The 20,600-nt window shown below is 43.6% G+C and overlaps 1 protein-coding gene across 3 annotated transcripts in view; it reads right to left on the reverse strand.

Annotated features, from left to right (window-relative positions):
• Window positions 1-658: 658 nt before the first annotated feature.
• The window catches only part of RGL1 (ral guanine nucleotide dissociation stimulator like 1), a 256,134-nt gene continuing 236,192 nt past the window's right edge, over window positions 659-20,600 (reverse strand). For all 3 annotated transcript variants that reach the window (XM_055319220.1, XM_055319218.1, XM_055319219.1), the window contains 4 exons: window positions 14,685-14,871; window positions 10,539-10,793; window positions 5,822-5,936; window positions 659-3,129 (listed from right to left, as the gene is read on the reverse strand). In XM_055319220.1, coding sequence (XP_055175195.1) covers window positions 2,942-3,129; window positions 5,822-5,936; window positions 10,539-10,793; window positions 14,685-14,871 — 745 coding nt within the window. In that variant the 3' untranslated portion in view covers window positions 659-2,941. The remainder of the gene's footprint in view (window positions 3,130-5,821; window positions 5,937-10,538; window positions 10,794-14,684; window positions 14,872-20,600) is intronic.

Here is a 20,600-nt window from a genome sequence, read left to right on the forward strand (position 1 = left end):
GGGATCATGACCTGAGCCAAAGGCAGATGCTCAACCACTGAGCCACCAGGGGCCCCCCGTATTATCAATTATTAAAACACCTAGTTGGCTCTCTCCAAAATCCCATGAGGGCCCAGAAAATTTGACCACTTGGAGCCATTTAAGAATCCAGTGGACAATAATTCTGGAAACTTTTCGGACATAGGATGAAATGACAATAATGTTCATCTATTGAGTGAAGGTGCCTGGTTCTGATTGTTTTTTTGGGAAAGCCTTCTTTCTTCCTTTCATAGAGGCCCCCCTGGCTTCCAGAGCACCGTGGATGGTTTCAAGAATTGCACAGATGGTAGCCATTACAGACTAGGGAAAAGGCTGTCGGAAAGGAGGCAAAGTACTACCCTGGATCCTAACTCTAAGTTCAGGTGTTTTTTTTTTTTTTTCTTTCCCTTTTTTTAGTGTCCCCACCCACATGACTCCTAAGAATGGCCATCTGTCAAGGCATCATATCTGATATATCATACCCTCTCCCCCAAATGCTCGTGACACCAGTGGAGAGGATCCCCTCTTAACTGCCACTGACTTCCCCTCTCCTCCCTCCAATAGGGTCAGAGCGGGCTTCCAACAAGCTTACTGACATATCTGGAACCCAGAACCCACCTGAGGAATACTCCAGATACGATCCCTTTGGGTCTGGCAGCACATGCCAACCAAGTCCCAAACCAGTTTATTAGTTTAACCAAAAGGTAAACAGGTGATGGAGATGCAGAAAGACAAGCATGCGAGCAGCTAAAAGCATTACCCGGCTGTCCACCAGGAAACAAATTTAAGACATTTAAAGTGGCATTAAATAAATGAGGCTATGTTTTATCTACTTGGAGTTTCCATTGTCTTTAAAAAAGGAAAATATATATATATATATATTTTTTACATTGCAGTATATAAATCTAGACTCTACATATACAGTACAATACATAGGGCGAGCACACGGGCACAACATGTATGTCTTTGTAGCCACACCCTAAACCAGGCCAACGGTCCTATATTTTGCGACCTTCAAACCAAGAAATTCAGGCTGAGGCTACATTTACTTCCATCTCCATGATGTCTAGCACCCTGGCCATCTCTCCTCCAAACACAGAAGCACGGACGAGCCTTGCAAACGGAAGAAAGTGCTTTTCGACTAGCTGACACCCAGTTGGTCTTCCACGGCAGTCTGATCTCCTAGAAAGACCTAGAAGAAATTTGAGGCCTTTCCTGGCTCATTCTTTGGTCCACTGCCACACATCTCTAAACTTCCCCTGGTGTTTCTTGCAGATATCATATGGCTATTTACATAACATAAATCTCACATAACCTTTGGGAGCTGTCTTTACCAGGATTAGGAAAAAGAAAAAAAAAAAAAGCTTCATGTTACAATCTATGCTTCGTATCTGGGTTGGTTCTTTTTATTTTTGGAATAAAAACTGGTATTTTGAGAATTTTTGTCTGAAAAAGGACATTCTGAAAGTGCTTCTTACACATGTCAATATCCCACATTATGGCTTTTTAGTTCAAACCCCAGCACAGCTCAAATCTAGAAGGGAGAGGGTTGGTGGTGTTACTAGAGACAAAAATTCACTTAACAGTAACACTGTGACATCAAGTGTGGGGACCTGAAAAAAAAATGTTATTGATTCCATCTGGAATGTACCTCATTAGAAACGGTTTAGATGATACACGTAGCCCCATTTCTTTCCCCGTGACTAGGCACAGTAATGCTACCAAGGTTAGTAAGTAAACTAGTGTGCTGCCACCAGCAGGGCACATCTTCCCAGGGCCTATTGACAGAGCAATCGCTGTTCAGAAATCTTTCACAGGCTCAAGAGGATCAAATGTAGTCAATCGCAGTAGGAATTTCTACACCTGAGGAACAAATTGCACATAACAGAGAGGTACTACGATCCAGATGGCAAAAGACTCCAGACATACAGTTTTACATGCAAAAGAAGGCGATCAGAAATGGCAATGAAGTAGTGGCATTCCAAGACATGTAAGAGTCCAAATGAGTCACCATTCTTTTGTGCTTTCTTTTCCGGCTGATAAGTTACCAAAGAGCATGGCTACTTGTGCAGTAATGATTGTGATATGTCCGTCGGGGGTGGTGGGGGGAGGGGCAGAAACACAATGCCAGAAATCAAAATGGGCTTGTGTTGACTCCAGAGGTGTCATGAAGGCTGGCCCAGTGGGTCAGGTGGGCCTCCGAAGCTCCTCCTGGCCCTCCCGGGGACAGCAGGAAGTGGCAGATGCAGGCAGAGGTCTAAAGCCACTGGCTCATCCAAACCCTTTCCGAAGCGGCCTTTCATTCAGCCACGGCAGTTCTAGCCTCTGCAGCTCTTCTCTTCCGGTGGCACTTGATGGAGGAAGTAATTCTCTTCCTTTATAAAAATGGTTTGGACTTCTTATAATACTGGCACAAAGGACACTCTGTATTCCTAGGATTGATTCCATTTATTCGGAAGGTATGAGACTAGGTTTGCAGTTCTTTCTATTTCCCTGTAAAAAGTGACCTCAACTTTCCAGGCCATTGTGCAAATTCATTTTTCCATAGTCCAGAATATCCCATAAGTCCCTCATATATTTATATATATATATGTATGTGTGTGTGTGTGTGTGTGTATATACGCGTACACACACATATGTACCAAATATGTGTACATATATATATATTTATAAAAGTGGATAATTTGCATTTCAGTCTCAAATAGGTCAAAGAGAATCCGTGAAACATTCATCCTTTTCATGTCAAATTCATCTCCAATTTCCCCAGGAGGCCCATCATAGTGCCTTGCACACCAGAGGTACTCAATAAATATCTGTTGACTTTGCCAATGATCCTCTAACACTGGATGGTTGTTGCAATCAGCATGGCCTGTTCTCAGCCCCAGTCTGCCTTTGGCAAGCAAGGGGCCACTGGTCCCTCCCTTCAGAGGGTGATTTTGCTCTGTCTGTTGCTCCAGCAGCCCCGTTTAGCTGTCCTGGGCAATGTTAAGCTGGTCCGGCTACGCAATTTCACTTGCTCTTCCATGGAGTTCTTTTTGCGTAAAATGAAGTCAAAGTTCACTTGGCTGTTCATGGCATAAAAGACATTGGCTGAGTCCGGAATCACGAGTTCTAAAAGAGATAAGGGAGAGAGAAGACAGTCAGCTGGTGTAGGTCAGCCCAGTGCTGACAGTGGCAGGGGGAAATCTTGCCCAGTCACAAGGCAGGGACTATGGCCCTTTGTCCCTAGGATGTGAGTGAACCAGACAATGACTACCACCTCCAAAATTGGCTGGCCCAACTCCATGATCCCAATTTTTAAAAATGAAGTGCAAAGAGGATCTTAAAAATTTGGCCTATGAACTGAACGTTCAAATACAGACTATTTTAGCTAGAAGAAAGTACAGTGAAAACAAAAAGACCAAGAGACATGAAACAACACTCCTAGGATCGCAGCTAGTCAATGGTAGAACTGAGGCCATAACCCAGGTTATGGGTTATAATCTTCCTCCCATGGTCCATTTTCTACTCCAGCATGCAGCTTTTCTCAGCTACTAAAAGAATTCAATGACGTGGGGGGGAAAAAAAGAAAATCTACAGATTTTTCCAGAACTCTCTACCTGGAATATTGAAATATTTTTTGAAGTCATCCCAAATCAAATCGGTTTAATACTAAACAGCATCTAAATAAAATAGTGTATATCTGTTAAAATTTAAACTGTATCTACAGGGATCTCTGGGTGGCTCAGAGGTTAAACATCTGCCTTCGGCTCAGGGCATGATCCTGGAGTCCCAGGATCGAGTCCCACATCAGGCTCCTGCATGGAGCCTGCTTCTACCTCTGCCTGTGTCTCTGCCTCTCTCTCTCTCTCTCTCTGTGTGGCTCTCATGAATAAATAAATAAAATCTTAAAATAAAATAAAAAAAATAAACTGTATCTACTTCAGTGATTCCCAGTCAAGATAGCTGCAATTTCTGAACAAGGACTATTCCAAGTGTAATATGAAATTATCAAGTAGAGTTATTTTAATTTGTTTTTGTCTTTAAAAGAAGGTATATACTATTTAGCACTCAGGGGTAACGGGTATCTAAAAAACCAAACAGGGAATAAAAGAGGTAAAATGGGCGAGTCTACATTTGTGGCAGTGGAGTAAGGGAGGCCACAGATGGAGGTTTCTGGTTGCAGATTCAGTGAAGCTTATGTTTACTCCAAACATTGAAATTCCAAAGCAAGACTGGTGCAATGAGGCTCTCAGTGACTGACATTTTGCCTAAGTGTTCCATAAAGAATAACTAAAGTTCTCCCAATCTCCTGCCCAAATATTCCTGGGTCAGTAATAACTCCCCTCACAGCTATATGTCACTAGGCATGCCTCCAAAGTACCTGTGGGCACATTATTTCTTCTCATCCTCACAACCGCCCTGTGATGTACGAAGAAGTAGTAGGGTATTGCCTCCTTTTCACTAAGGACCAAGGCCCGAGGAGGTCAAGCAGCCACCCGAGACCACCCAAGTGGTGAACAGAGCTGGGCCCAGATTACACCTCAGGGCTCCTGGTTCTTCAGACCCACCCAGCCTCACCTTAGTGTTGTTTTTTGGGCAACATGGTCAAACTCAAGAGACTCCATTTTAGGCTTAGAATTTTAACTCTAATTACAAAAAGAGATGTAACTGACAGGAGTTTGTCCCACAACAAAGGGACCAGCTGAACGAATGAGAAAACTCCCAAGAGTTCACTGAAAAATAATTTCCTTAAAGGCTATAGCTTTTAGGAAATTATTTCTTTAGGAAAAGGGACAGTCACTCTTCTCTGGGCCCAAGATACAGCCCAGGGGTGATCTGTTGGCCAAATGGAGTGTGAAGAGCTGCTCCCTTCCCATATCCCTAACTTGTATAAATCTTCTTTTCATTATAGGGTGCTTGTTGGTGAACAGCCCTACATGCTTGAATTGGTTAGTGTTGGGTCTGTCAGCAGACAGGGTTGGCCTGAGTCAACAACTGTATTTAGAAAGAGACTTATTTTGATGGAGTTTGTATGATATGTCAGGATACAGAGGGGCCACCTACCAGCCTCTCTCCTCCTCTCAACAAATACAATCCCGAATTAAGGTAGCAAATAGATACATTTAGGGTATTTTCCCCAGAATGTTCCTAAACGGAATTTCTACAAACAATGGGTTCTTAAAAAAAAACAAAAACAAAAACAAAACAAAACAAAAAAAACAATGGGTTCTTAGGCATACTGAAGTACGATCACCAGTTCTTTGACTCAGTACATATGAAGTAAAGAGGCTTCAGATTCTGGAGTTAGAAGCTCTTGCTACTAACTTCATAATTCATGAAGATCAATCATGAATTATGATAAACTGAAAGATAATCCTATAAGGCCCTCACACATGACTAATTGAAAAAATGAGAAATTATTACAAGGACTGCTACATTTTAGGTTCACGTGCAACTTAAACGTGTGTTATTGGGTAAAGAAGATGTGAGGCCATCATCAAAGACCCACTGGGCCCCACCTATGCCCCTCCACACACAGGGTAAGACCTCTTCCTAGAAGAATGCTTGATACACAGTTTACAGAGAACGGGCAGGAGGGTGCTCAGCAAAACTGTAGAAAACACAGGGCTGTTGGGGGAGGATAGCTTGAGATGCTTCATTCTACACGATGACACTGGTCCCCACACAATCCCACTCTTGCACAATTAAAAACTCCTAATTGGTTTCATAAAAAAAAAAAGACCCACAAAAACATTATATTCATTTTCTGACTTCTTAACCTGCCTAAAGTAACATGCCACGGGAAGCTACACGTGCCCACCTTTGTCCTCTGAGATGACCTGTACCAGCTCGTACTCCTCAGCCGGGTCTGAGTCCAGGTTGTGCTTCAGCATTGCCCTCTGGATCACGGCGGGGGTTTTATCTTGGCTCGTCAACTGGAAAGACAATGGATGAGTTTCTAAGTATTTCGCTTCCTGTTTCCTGAAAGGGTTCTCTCGATCTCCTTGTTCTTGCTGCTTTGTGCCTTCTTGGGAATAATGGCCCAAGTGGAACAAGAACAGGACCAGGAGCCAGAATTTCTGGGTTCTAGTCCTGGCTCCACCCTCAGTAGCCAAATGAAGGTGGGCCACCTACTCTCTGTCACCTGCTCTCTCAGAGTCAAGTGGCTTTCCTTAGTAAAATAGAACATGTGCCTTGTCCATCTACTCACATCTGCTGAGGTTCCACTGTGGGGAAAAATATGAGGGTGTGGTGAAAACTTTGCTCCTGGGCCAAAATTATCCTTACCTGTTGAGTACTTGGTTACGACTGAGGGTTGCAAACGGTCACAGTTCTGCACACTGACCATTTCAAAAACACAAACCACTCTATGGTCCAGCGAACTCACTCCTAAGTATTTGCCAAGAGAAATGAAAACCTATGTCCACAGAAGGACTTCTACTACAGAAATGTTCACAGCATAATAGCCCCAAAGTGGAGTCAACCTAAAATCTCCTTTAACAGGGAGAGCAGGGGCATGGATAAAGAGACCATAGAACACTCTCGGTAGAACACAACGTAGCAGCTGCTATAAATTAGGAACTGACCTGGGCAATAATGTGGATGAATCTCAAAAGCATCACATTAAGGAAAAAAAAAAAACAACACTGAAAAACAGACACAAAAGATTACATGCTGGAGGAATCTATTCTTTGAAAAACAGGCCAAATTAATCTATGGTGTTAGAAAACTAACAATAACAAATCTCAGTCTTCACTAAGGTTAAAGGGGAAATGATTGGAAGGGGCACAAGGGAATTTTGGGGGGGATGAAAATTGTTCTTTATCTAGATTCGGGGTGGCAGTTACACAGATATAATAGAACTAAATGCCGAAGACCTGTGTACATAGTGGTATGTAAATTAGGCTTCAATAAAAATCAGCCTCTGAGTGTTTAAAAATAACAGATCAAACACTTTTTAAGTGCAAGTAAAGGTTCTCCTCACCCCAGATTCTGACTATCTCAGCACACCAGCCAACTATTTGGAGAGTGCTCAGGGCAAGCGGAAAAGAGGGCTGACTTCCATACCATCCTTTGCGTGATTTCTTCACATTAGGAAGAATGCAAAAGAAAACACAGATTATTGTTACTTAAAAATAAAAGCTGTTCTGATCACAAGGTAAAAGGAGAGATGGAGAAGGAGGAGGAGAAAGATGAGGAGGAGGAGAAGGAAAAGGAGGAAGAGGAGGAAGAGGAAGAGAAATGTCCTCCAAGAAACTGTCATCAAGAGCCTGAAGATGGGGCAGCCCGGGTGGCTCAGCGGTTTAGGGCCTCCTTCACCCCAGGGCGTGACCCTGGAGACCGGGGATCAAGTCCCACGTCGGGCTCCCTGCATGGAGCCTGCTTTGCTTCTCCCTCTGCCTGTGTCTCTGCCTCTCTCTTTCTCTGTGTCTTTCATGAATAAATAAAAACTTAAAAAACAAAAAAAAAAAGAGCCTGAAGATGGCAGGGCCATCCCTGGTCTGGAGCAGCAGCAGGGATTTGTGATTCAGTAAACAACATGCATTCCAGTGGGGTCCTTGCACGCAACCGAGACCGTGTTCATTTGTCTATCACCTAAACAACCGGTGTGTTCATTTCCAAGGGAGAAGCAGATGCGCACAAAATCCTGAAGGAAGAGATTTGTGTTTTGCTAGTCTAAAGAGAATGCTCCCACAGCTGGATCAAACGGGACCAGGAGCATAAAGCTGAAGAGAAAGGATCCCACTCTGAGGATGCACGGCAGGCTGAGGTGAGTAACGTCAGGCTAAGCTGTCAACTTTAAACCTACCTAAGAAGAAAGCCAGCTCCCCTTATTTTCTTTAAACTTCCCCAGGTGTGTCCAAGCAAGGTGGGCTATGGCCAAGGGCTTTCCTCGGGTGCTTGTTACTCTGTCCCGTCAAAGGTACTGCATGGAGTGGAGGATCACAGTTAGGATCATTCACGCTGCCTTTGGCTGACACGCCGAACCAGCACCAGTCAGTAAAGGACGAGAGCCTCGTTTCTAGTTTCAAATGTCTGGGAGCCATCGTAAAAAAAACTCTTTTTAAAAGGAAAGCTAGGGATCCCTGGGTGGCGCAGCGGTTTGGCGCCTGCCTTTGGCCCAGGGCACAATCCTGGAGACCCGGGATCGAATCCCACGTCAGGCTCCCGGTGCATGGAGCCTGCTTCTCCCTCTGCCTGTGTCTCTGCCTCTCTCTCTCTCTCTCTCTGTGACTATCATAAATAAATAAAAATAAAAATAAAAATAAAAATAAAAGGAAAGCTAGTTTTAATGATGTATTTTATTTAATCCAACACATCCCAACTATTTTTTCAGCATACAATCCGTATGAAAATTGTCGATGAGAAATTCTTTCTTGTGTGCTAAGTCTTCAAAATCTGGTGTATGTTTTACGCTCACGGCACATCTCAATTGGGACTATTCCATTTTAATCGCTCAGCTGCCACACGTTGCTGGTGGCTGAATGGCGCTGGGGTGTCCCCTTCACGTACCTTAAGTACAGAACGCAAAGAATTCCCTGTGGCTCTTCCCTGAGGTTAGCCTCTAATACAGGCTAGGTTGGCCTCTTTTTGAGAGAAAAGACTCCTGTGGCATATAACCTTTTGTCTGGTTTCTTTAGCTCAAAGCATCCACACAGTTGCATGCGTCAATTCTTAGTTTTTATTTCAGAGCCACCAAAGAGTTACAAGGTGGGACTCACAGGCCAGCATGCGGAAGACAAGCCCTGTGAAGAAGCCACACCGAGCATACAATAATGACACCGATGACACGGCTTCCCAGGGGGGTTCCCCTGTCCACCCAGTGGGCCACGCAACTCCTGGATTTGTCTCCAGCACCAGCCTGGCACCAGCAGGGTCTCTGCCCATCTGTTAGACAATGTCAGTCCTTCCAATTGCAGCAAAACCTTCCTCCTCCTCCTGCAGTTCATACCTCACTTGATAGGACCACCAACCACCAAGCTGCCTGGACAGCCCTCAGTTTTCCCTCTTCCTCATCCACCACAGAGGTAACACAAAGTTGATGACTAAACTAATTGATTCTACAATTCTACCTCATAAAAATCTTTCAAAAATCCATATTGTCTCCAGCCACATGACTGTCATTCAAACCCTTATCATCTCCTACGTGGACTGATAGCTTCTTAAAAAAAAATTATTTATTTATTCATGATAGACAGAGAGAGAGAGAAAGAGAGAGAGAAGAGAGAGAGAGAGAGAGAGAGAGAGAGAGAGAGAGGCAGAGACATAGGCAGAGGGAGAAACAGGCTCCATGCTGGGAGCCTGACACGGAACTCGATCCTGGGACCCCAGGATCATGCCCTGGGCCAAAGGCAGGCACCGAACCGCTGAGCCACCCAGGGATCCCTGATAGCAGCTTCTTAAGTTGTCTCCTTGCCTCCAATCTACACCCCAACCCCAGCACCATCTCTCCAGTGGCAGCTACCTTTTCAGTGAACAATCTGATCACTACTTAAAAGCTGTCAATGAGACGCTATTGCCTGTAGGACATAAACCCCTTCATGAGGATCGCAGAAACTTTACAATCTGGTCTGACCTCTACTAGACAATTTGGTACATTTTAAATAATGCTTACCATCTCCCTTTTGATTATAAGTTCCTCAAAGACAGAAACACCCCACTCCTCTCCCTGTCCACAAAGTCTGGCCCAGTGACCAGAACACAACCAATGTTCAAGAAGTATTTTGTTGATTTGATGAGTGACTTGGGAAAGCTTTTCTTTGGAATGGGAGGAGACAGTGCCCCCATGTAACTTATGTCATAATCAGAGCTGAGCCCGTAAGCACTCAGTGGGCCCCCCAGAAGGCAAGCGATGAAGATAGAGCGTTAGCGGTGGGATTCGCTGCAAACGAGAAGCCGCTCTTTAACATATGACATGTCCTATAAACGAAGGAGTCTCCTCCTGTAATTACAGACCCAAAGTTACTACCAGGAGACGCTCTGTGTGCGTTCCAAAAAGCCTGCCGTTAATTCAAAACACTTTTGGGATCATGTCAGAAATATAGTTTTCACAAGAAGGGCAAAAGGGTCAGGCTAATTAAATTTTTAAATATAATTCCTCGTGGGCTCAAACTGCATTTCCAGTTCGATCATTCACCTTACTCAGTTTGATTCCAAATGACTAAGGGAGAAAAACTTGCCATCATGGGAAGACGCTGCTGAGAATGCTTGGGAATTCGTTATAAATCCAGACACGTAATCCCACAGGGAAGATTTCCCAGAAGGCATGCATTCTTACATTTACACAGTCATCCAAACTGACGGTTTTGAAAAAAAGTGACAAGGATCTAGATGAGTAAGTCTTAGCAATTTTTAAGATGTAAAAATTCTATTTTACAGGCACTGATGGTGGATTTTTTTTTTTTTTTGATGGTGGATTTTTATATAACACACGACTGGCGTACACACCCAGGGAGGTTTGGGCGCATGTTTGTTCTGGGCAAATGTGCGTGTGTGCCAACACTGGACACACTCAGGGGCCGGTCCGAGGGCCTTACCACGATGCTCTTGTACATGTTGCCGTTGTTGTCCTCTACACTGATGCGGATTATGCAGGTGTCTTCGTTCTGTTGGTTGTAAACGGGAGGCAGCATTGTCGAGGTAATGGATGTCACAGAGACGGAGCGCTTGTGGATTTTGGGGTTGTTGTTGCAGGACGGAGGGGAGGAGAGGGGGTTGATTAAGGACGACATCCCTGAGGAAGTGGTGTCCATGGAATGGATAGAGGAGCACGACGAGGAAGACTCGGAGAGCTGGAGGAGTGAACACAGCCCAGAGGCAGACAGAACTGTTAAGGACCTTGGCCAGTGGTGCGCCTCGCAACTGTCAAAGCAGAGGTAGATGCTGAGATGAGTAAGCATCTCCCCCATGAGAGCCCGCAGCACATCGGGTCTTGTCCCCGGTGGAAGCACCCTTTGGCAGATGCCTATGAGCGACTCCGCACTTGCCCTGGTCACCCTGCATCCCGCTGAGGACAGACACAGGGCAGCGCTAGCAATGCCCCAGGTTTTAGCTGCTTTTAAGGAAGTGACCAGCAGATGGCAGCAGATACCAGAAGCTAGAGGGAATATGGACCGGCGGAGGTCCGAAGCTTCCCGGCTGGAAGAAAGCCTTGCTTACCAACAGTTTGTCCAGTCCTACTGCCTTGAGTGGGGATGCTGCTTGACAAGCCCAACCAAGATCACTTCTATCCTGGCTCCACTTTACAATCGGACTTTGTAGCAGGACAGAAATGTCTGTACTCCTAGAAGTTTCTAAGATAAGGACCACAGATTATATGGGTGCTGCATGGACTATTTGTCTCTGGAAGGCCCCTGGAGATCACCTGGGGGCAGTAGCTTCCTGCTGCCGGGGGACCTGAGGCTAGAGAGAAAACTGCCGGCAGCACCACCATGACCTGCTCCCAAGTGCCCAGAGTCCCACAGCCAGGTTCACACAGCAAGTACATAGCCAGGGCTCAGTCTGAAGTTGATGAGAAGTGGTAAACGAACACAGGACACCACTACCTTTGTGGTGTTTGGCACTGATGTTTGTGATGAGCTTTCACATACCTTATCTCATGTTGCTCTCACAACTATCTTGTGAACAAAATGTAGAGCATTATACAGATAAGGGAAAAAAGACTCAGAGAAATAGTGACCAAAGGGAACACAGCCTATGAGCAGGTTCCACTGCTTTCTACATTTGCTTCTAGAACCAACTGTATACATTTTCACTGCTTTAGATCAAAAACAATTAAGGAACGAGGTGCTACGGTTAGTGTGTTTTTCAATTAACTACATGGTTACCTTACCATAAACTATGCAAAATTAATTACCAAAGAAATAGGATTCCCGAATCCCCCAAGCTGTGTTTAAAAAAAAAAAAAGCCAATCATTAAATTGAATCATTTTAAATATCAATTCTTACTGTAGAAAATTACAAATAATTTCTCAGAGTGTAATAAGCTAAATTATACCACATTAATCCTATCAAATATTTTGGAAGTCATTTAAAAACTAAATGAATTTAGTACAAATTTAGTATAAATTTAGTACAAATTTCTTCCATACCTGCTTGCCTTTCCATGGAAACAGGGTATAGAAATTTAGAATTCTGAATATCAAGCTTCCAAGTAAAATGTCATTTACTCAGTTTTATTTCCTATGGATTTCTTCTTCCTATGGCATAACTGTACATGAAATCCACCATATGATTAGTTTAATTGGAGCCAGCAAGCTGATTTGACAACTTTAACTGTGACTATCACACAATATGGTTTAGTAACATTTTGGATCTGTTTTTGTAAGTGAATCGGTTCTGTGGCCCAATTTGGGGGCTGATGGTGCGTAATTTTAATAGCATCACTTTGCTTGAATGTGCACCACACTGTAGCCTGGACAGTCCATTTTCTCATTATCGGTGCAGTTTTTTCACCTCCCTTTGCCCCTATGTAAATCCCTTTTCCTCTATTAGATTATTCCTAATTTTAATGACTTTTATGATTAAGATACAGCTTTAAAGATGCCTGGGCTACAGCAGCTTTAAATGGACCATCCGATGAAGCCCAGTTCTTACTGAGAATTTATGCTGAGGAGCAAATGTGAAAATAATGTTTAGAAATTATGATCAGGGGGAGGAAGAAAAAGGAATACAAAGTATACTTCACTGAAAAGGGTGACCTCATAGGGTACCACTGGGAAAGGCACAGTGGACATCCTGAAAGCTGCAGGACCCACTGTAGGGAGTAACCATGGAGGTCATTGAGGTCCCTCTATGCAGTGAGCAGCAGCAACCAAGGCCTTTCCAGTTGCCATTCAAGGATGCTGGAGCCCAGCAACTACCTGCATTCAAGTCAGTAATGCAGCTTTAAACCCAGAGAAATTCCTGGGTTTCTCTTAGAAAGGTTCATCTGAAGAATAAAAATTCATGACTTGTGTAAGACACTGAAGCACCAGTGTGTTTAGAGAGGAGCCAGAAAGGATACAGCAAGAGGTGTGCAAGTGACACACACTGGTCTTCTGAGTAGTTTTCAAAGACATGATCTGGACCTATGCACACATCCAATGCACTGCCAGCAGTGAAGATGTTTCCATCTCTCTTCCTGGACAGGGAGAAATCCCAAAAAGATGCATGCAATAGCTCTACTCTCACTTTTGTATGATGTCTACCATCAGAAGAGGGGGCTACAAAGCACAAGAACTTGTCAACAGGTGAATAATGAGACTTCACTCCAGATTTTAACAAGTTCAATGCTGTATGTCAAGTTATGAAGGATGATTACATCACTGGTTTAGGAAATATGCTCAAGAAAATAAGGAACAGATTCATAGGTATTTATAGAGCTTTTCTTTCAACATTTGGAGGATGTGTCTCTGGATTTCCAAGTAGAAAGGGAAGAAATCCAGCAGGGGCAGCACCTGAGACATCTCAGCCTGATGAGTCCTGATCCTGGATTGGTTACACTGTGACAAGGTCACTTGAGGGTTCCCATACTGTTGTTGTTTGTAACACAGTGTGAAACTGTACACTGACCCCCTTATAGAATGGCAGATACGAACAATGGAGGAGTTCTTACCTCCAATAGTCCACCTCATTGGCCTATGCATAAGCTAAGGGGTCAACAGTCTCTCCCACAGCAGGTCTGGCTGCCCCAAGTCTCCCCGAAATGGTGCAAGTTCTAGTCATGTCACACTTGAAATCTCTGACTCAAGCTTCTTGATCAACAGATTGAAGCAGATGTGTACAGAAGATTAAGACAAATCTTGTTTCTTTTTTATTTCTTTATAAAGCCATGGAAAACGGAAACCCTCTATGAGAATTCTTTTATCACCTCTTATTACTTTCTCTTTTCTGGGACACAGCAGATTTTATAATTGATACCAACTCCTTATTCTCCTCAGCATCCATGCCCTTTGCCCTGTGACTCCACAGTTCCTCCCATTAGAAGGAGTTCCCTGCCTCATTTCTTTATCTGAGATTTGGCCACATGATTTGCTTTGGTCAGTCAAATGTTGGTGGTTATGATCAAAGTAGAGGCTTCATACATACTTGTAGGGTTGGGCTTGCTCTCCTGCTCACTTGTCTTAGCATACTAATAGCATGACCTGGATAGCCTCATTAATCCAAGAAGAATGAGAGGCAGGTAGAGCAGACCTGGACCAAATCCATGGCCTTGTGCCAAGGCCGGCCTACATCAACCAACCTGCAGGCACACAAGAGAATAGGGGTTGTTGTTTTAAGTCACTGAGTTTAGGAGTCGTTTCCTATGTAAGATTCTGTGGTAAAAAGCATGTAAGACAAGGTATGACACCAAGAGCCTAACACATCTCTGTCTCTTGACTTTTTACTCCTCCTAAGAAAGTCCTATGCCTACTTAATAAAGTATACTCATGTCACAGGCCACAATCTTTCAGTCACCATTGGATGTGGGTCCAGAACAATATTTCAAAGGCTAGATGAATAAACCAACATGCTTATTGTTTTTAGACCAGTTTCTATAAGGAACAGGTCCTCAGATTGAACTCTGCTTTGACAGCTCTTATAAACATGACTTTCAAAATACTGTAGAGTGATAAACTTGAAAACAGACATCCTCATGTGGCAAACACTAAACTCCATCAGGTATTTAGATTAGGAATTGTGGGAAGGGAATAAGCATATACCTTTTTTTGAGGCTCATCAGGTGTGTCCATGGGAGTGATACAGCCCTCCTCAGCCTCTGAGTGGTTTGACTCGCAGGATGACACACTGACGGAGTCCATGCTTTCGCCAGAGCTCCCACTGGCAGTGGACTTGGGCTGCTCTTTGGTGGGAGTGCTACTGGTAATAATGTCTGACCCCAGAAACAGTCTGGAAAAAACATAATGACAGGCATTTGGGCTCTTACAAATCTGGAATCTATGATTAAGCAAATATTTTGTGTTAAATAACCCCTTAGCTATTTTGTCAATCTTGCATTTTCCATTATTGGAAAATGTTTCCTATAAAGTGTCTAACATCACAGGAAACATCTTATCCAAATAGGTAATTTCCAACCTCAAAGAACACACAGATTGATTAGCTGAATGAGAGGCCATATTAATCTGAGGTCCTTCTAGGTCAATGGTTCTCCATTTTTTTTTTTTTTAAATATTTTTTTTATTTATTTATGATAGGCACACAGTGAGAGAGAGAGAGAGAGAGGCAGAGACACAGGCAGAAGGAGAAGCAGGCTCCATGCACCGGGAGCCCGACGTGGGATTCGATCCCGGGTCTCCAGAATCGCGCCCTGGGCCAAAGGCAGGCGCCAAACCACTGCGCCACCCAGGGATCCCAATGGTTCTCCATTTTTTAACATGCTGTAGACCACTCTGGTAGGATCAAAATACCATCACCACATCCCTATCACTTCCCACCATAAAATGAGCTATGCATGAGGCTAAGGAAGAAGGCTGGCACTACTTTGGCCAAGAAACCAAGGAGGACAACTTCTGTCTCCAACAATCCGGTGAACTACAGTAAGCTAACTGCTTCGTTATAAAACAACTAGAAAAGAAACATTAAAAACGTTTTTAAAGTTGAGCTTGCAAGACAGTAAGGAAAATCCCTACAGGTCAGAAATGAAAAGAGAACTGAAAACCAGAAGCAATGTGAGTTAATTCTGCAGCTGCTTTGGATGCAGAGTGGGAAGTACCAATCTTGGTAAACTAGGGATACGGGTTTTAACACACAGACCCAAAGATGAGGGCTTCTGTTTATGTAAGGTGTGGAGTTGAAATTGAAACTCCTTATGCAGAACCAAGACACTCAAAGGGCTGTACCCATGTAAAAAGATGGGCTAGAAAAATATCTTCCTACTGGCACAGGAAGGGAACGAGGAAGCTTATCTGTCTTGGCCTGAGCTTGGGTGAAAGAAAAATGTCTCCCCTGAAATCATGTGTGATCTTGGCCAGCACCTCACTCAGATTTGCTACCCATGTGACCTAGGAAGTAGGAGCTCTCAGACCAGTAATACTTGTGCAAACTAGAATTAGAAAACGAAAATCTTTCTGGAGGAATATACCTTCAAATCAGGATGAAGAGGATTTTCTGATAAAGATGAGTTCATAATACAAAATTACAAAATACACCTGAGGAAATATCCCACACAAAGAGAGTCAAACAAGCATAACAAGAGGAGTCTAAACAGAATTTAGACTCCTGAGGACTTCAGAACTTCTGACCTACAAGACTTGTCAGAAAAAAAAAAAACCCTAATAATTTAGTCATTAATTTGACAAATATTTGAGTGTCTACCATGGGCCAGGTATAAAATAAATATGCTTAAGATATTAAAGACATAAGAAAAGAAATTGAAAACAAGAGTTAAGAACAAGATCCTGACAAAGGAACAGGAAGACAATTTGAAAAATAAAATTCACTTCTAGAGTGAAAAATTTAGTGACTTAAATGAAACTCGGTGGAAGGATTAAATAAACATTGAAGAGAAAAACTGGAACAAGATGACAGATCTGATGAAAATCTTCAGAAATCAGCATCAAAATATAGAGACACAGAAATAAGAAAGGTTAACAAAAGGCATGGAGATTGGAATAAGAAACGCTGACATATGTGTAAGGAGAGAAGACAATTGGGAGAATGGAAGAGTGACCTTATCTGAGAAGATTCCAGAACTAATGAATCCTCAGACCCAAGAACAATGTCTTGAATAGAATAAATAAGACTCAATCCTCACTTTAACTATCTAATGGTATATCAGACAAAAGTAGTTCTTAAAAGCAACAAGGGGGGGGGCATAATACAAAGGAATAGTAAGTAAACAAATACCAGACATCTCAAAAGCAACAACAGAAGTCAGAAGACAGGGAATAATGTCTTCAAAGTACTGAGTGAAATGAATGGTCCTCCTTGAATTTTTATTTTATTAAGATTTTATTTATCATGAGAGACACACAGAGTGAGGCAGAGACACAAGCAGAGGGAGAAGCAGGATCCATGCAGGGAGCCTGACGCGGGACTCAATCCCGGGTCTCCAGGATCACACCCTGGGCTGAAGGTGGTGCTAAACCGCTGAGCCACCTGGGCTGCCCTCCTCCTTGAATTCTATACCCAGCTAACAGAATTCGGAGAGTGAGCACCAAATAAAGATGTTCTCAGACAGAGACGGAGAGGGTTTACATTAATAGATGACATGGAAAGGAGTAAGAGGAGGGAAGGGTAAGGGGCAAGAAGGAAAGGCATGTAAAGAAATTAGCAAATGCAGCCAACCCCAAACAAAGCACTGACTGTATAAAACAATAGTAGAAACAATAGTAGAAAAGTAGCTTGAAAAAAAAAAAAGAAAGAAAAGTAGCTTGATTTTTCATTAACTATTTCAGGAATTACATGATCAAATTTTAAGACCTGAAGCACATCTTTGTTCTGCTTCATCTCTACCCCACCACCTCTTGCCCCATTTTCTATGTCGTCTCCTTTCTGGGACCTCCAAGCACTACTGGGCTAAAGGGGAAAGAGCTAAACTCTGATCACAATTCACAGGAGAAAAAAATGACACCGCTGTTGTACTCCTCCATGAATTACGAGAAGACCTTCGAAGGCTGTGGACTCGTGGTCCTCGGCCCATCTTCTGAGAGTCTGGCTTAGAATGAAATTTTTCAAAGGGTAAATAAAAAAGGTTCTTCCATTTGTACAAATCTCTGAGGTCAATTCTGCTTTGTAAAGGTTAATTCTGGTGCAATCGTAGGCATCTCCAACCTTCAGACCAAGCACACCTTCCACTAAGGCCCCCCAAATTCTTTCCAGACTCTTTGGAAAATGGGTCATTAAATGTGAGGAGGGCAGAAAGTACATTTTACACATTTTTTAAAATGCCAAGATCACAAAACATTTTGGGAATCGATAGGTATACAAACTCCCTTTTATGTACAAGAAATATGATGAGTGGCAATGTGGCCTGTTTTATTCACGATAAATGTTCAAACTCAACTGGAGACACCAAAGGTTAAACTCAAGCATATTGGCAAGATTTCACCAAGGAGACGTGTATTTGATGTCCACCCACTTTATGCAGGACACTGCACTGTGACAATCCTGCTTCTCCTGATTTCATGTGAACGTCCCTTCATTCACGTGCCAGAGTTGGTGCAGAAAGAGGACCCAGGGGTGCTAGAGTCCCCAGCACAATACATATGGACAGTTACATTGGAGAAGGTAGTGGGAAGTAGTTACGTAAAAATGTGTCTGCAGTGGCTACTGCCTACGGATGGGGAAGGAAAAGCAAGAGAGCAAAAGTACTAGCACTTACGATTGGATCTACCTGTGCAGACTTCTGACTGTCATAGCAGGTCCAGAAATTTCTAATTATTTCTGATGCAGAGGACCACCAAGATGCCTGGCATTCCTTGACTACCTTGTCAGGGAGCCTGATTCCCTGTGTAGGTACCAATCTTAGCAGCTGACAAGACTTGGTCAGGCCCTGGGGTTATCTCAAAAGAGAGATCATTCTCCTCCATGATTGCAATGATGAAAAGATAGCAAGATACTATGGAAAATTCTATAGGAGTCAATCTACAAGCTCATAAATCTAGAGTTCAGGAGGCCAGTTGGCATCTAAACAGAGAGAGGTCTGGCAAGAGATCAAGATTACCTTTAAAATGCTTTCTATACAATCACATGGCCCAAAGTCATCTTCACATGTCACCTGATATCAGGGGGAAGCCCAAGCAGCTTCTATAAGTGGGACATCATGCCATCACACCCAGTAAGGACTTTCATATGTCACATCGGGGAATATGGCAATATCCAAGTTCATGTGCCATGCCTGCTTCTATGTCCCACTGTGACCCACTGAGGTAGGTGGATAGACAGTGCTGGAAAGCATCAAAAACCCACAGAAACAGTCAGAATCCTGACCCCCTCCCCCCCCAAAAAAAAGACTCAAAAAGACAGTAGCAGAAAGTTGTTTCTTAAAAAAAATAACGGTAGCTTTCCAGGTACCCTCTGAGAGCGAGGCAGCATTTGAGGAGTGTGACAACCCCACCAGTCCTAAAACAACCCATTGAGATGGACATGATGGTCCCTTTCTCACAAACGATGACACAGACACATAAGTTCACACAGCAGGTAAGTGGTGGAGTTGGGGTCTATTAGGTCAGTATGGCTCCCAAGCCACCCTGCCACAAAAACCTGTTCAATATTCCCTAATCACTGTGCTTGCTTGTCCCTGGCCAACACCCACTGGGACACCCAAAAGATCAGACACAGGAACAGGTCTTCAAAGGGAAGAGCAAATAGACTAATCAAATGACAATCCTTGCTTCCTTGCACTGACTTCTTGAAGCCTTCATTGGGTTCATTAGTCTGATGTCCCTCAGAGTCTAATGTCTAAGAGATCAACTTGGTGACATAGACTCGGTCCCTTGAGGCTCTTCTGTAAAAATGGCTACCATGAAAGCACAGGTTCTTATTAAGCTACCAGTCTCTCATTCTTCCCTCCCACCCTCTGCACCCTGTCCCTCCCTTCTCTTCTCCCTCCTCCACTGTTTACCTACTGCTCCAATCTTTCCTTCCTCTCTCCCTCAGAAAGTATTTTTCCCACAGGCAATATGGCAAGAAGGTTACAAGTTTGGCTCCATGGCCAAACCTTGGGTTTGAATCCAGATCTTCCAATAACTAACACACTGGTTCCCCTCTCTGTGCCTTATTTTCCTGGTTTATAAAGTTTGTATAACAGTAGAACCTACCACTTAGGCTATTTTGTGGATTGGATGAGATGTGTTGTTCTTAAAATGGTGTTGGTACATGGCCCGATTTATTCTATTGATAAATATTAATTATCTACTGTGTGCCAGGCACCACTGTAGGTTTTGGGGATACAGCAATGAACAAAAAACAGATGTACACACCTGCCTTCGTGGAGTCTGCATTCTAGATAATAAACAGATACACACAACCTACAGTATGTCAGGTGGAGGTAAAGGCAATGGAGAAATTCAAAGCAGGTGCAGGTGAGAGAGGGTGCCATGGGCAGGTAAGGTGGATATGTTATGGTATTAAATAAGGTGGTCAGGGGAAGGCTCACTGAGAAGGTGACATTTCAACAAACCTCTGAAGGGAGTGAGGAGTGAGTCATTTGGCTATCTGGGGAACAGTGCTCTAAGCAGAAGAAATGGCACGCCTAGCATATTGGGAGAGGTCTGGGTGGCTGGAATGCAGAGTATAGTGAGCCGGGAAAGATCAGGACAGACAGGTATGGGATGGGCAGGCAGGACTGGGATGACACTGCAGTTCCTGAAGAGTCCTGAGGGCCACTGTAAGGACTCCTGCTTTCACTCAAAGGGAGACAGGTATCATGAAGTTAGCTGTGGAGTGTCTTGCCCGCCTGGCACTGAGTAGGGCACACAGCCATGCGTATGTTCCACTGTAGGAAAGAGCCAGTATGACTGAGAGGGATAGGGGTGGGCAGAAGCATCAGAGAGAGAAAAAAAATAAAAAAAAAATAAATAAACAAGCAAGCAAGCATCAGAGAGGGTGCTTTCTCAGGGTGTAACACTGCTGCCTGCATCTGAAGGAGCCAGCCACAGAGAACGAGCATGCCAGGC

This window comes from Nyctereutes procyonoides, unplaced genomic scaffold, assembly GCF_905146905.1.
Source record: "Nyctereutes procyonoides isolate TBG_1078 unplaced genomic scaffold, NYPRO_anot_genome, whole genome shotgun sequence".
In the NCBI taxonomy this organism is placed as follows: domain Eukaryota; kingdom Metazoa; phylum Chordata; class Mammalia; order Carnivora; family Canidae; genus Nyctereutes; species Nyctereutes procyonoides.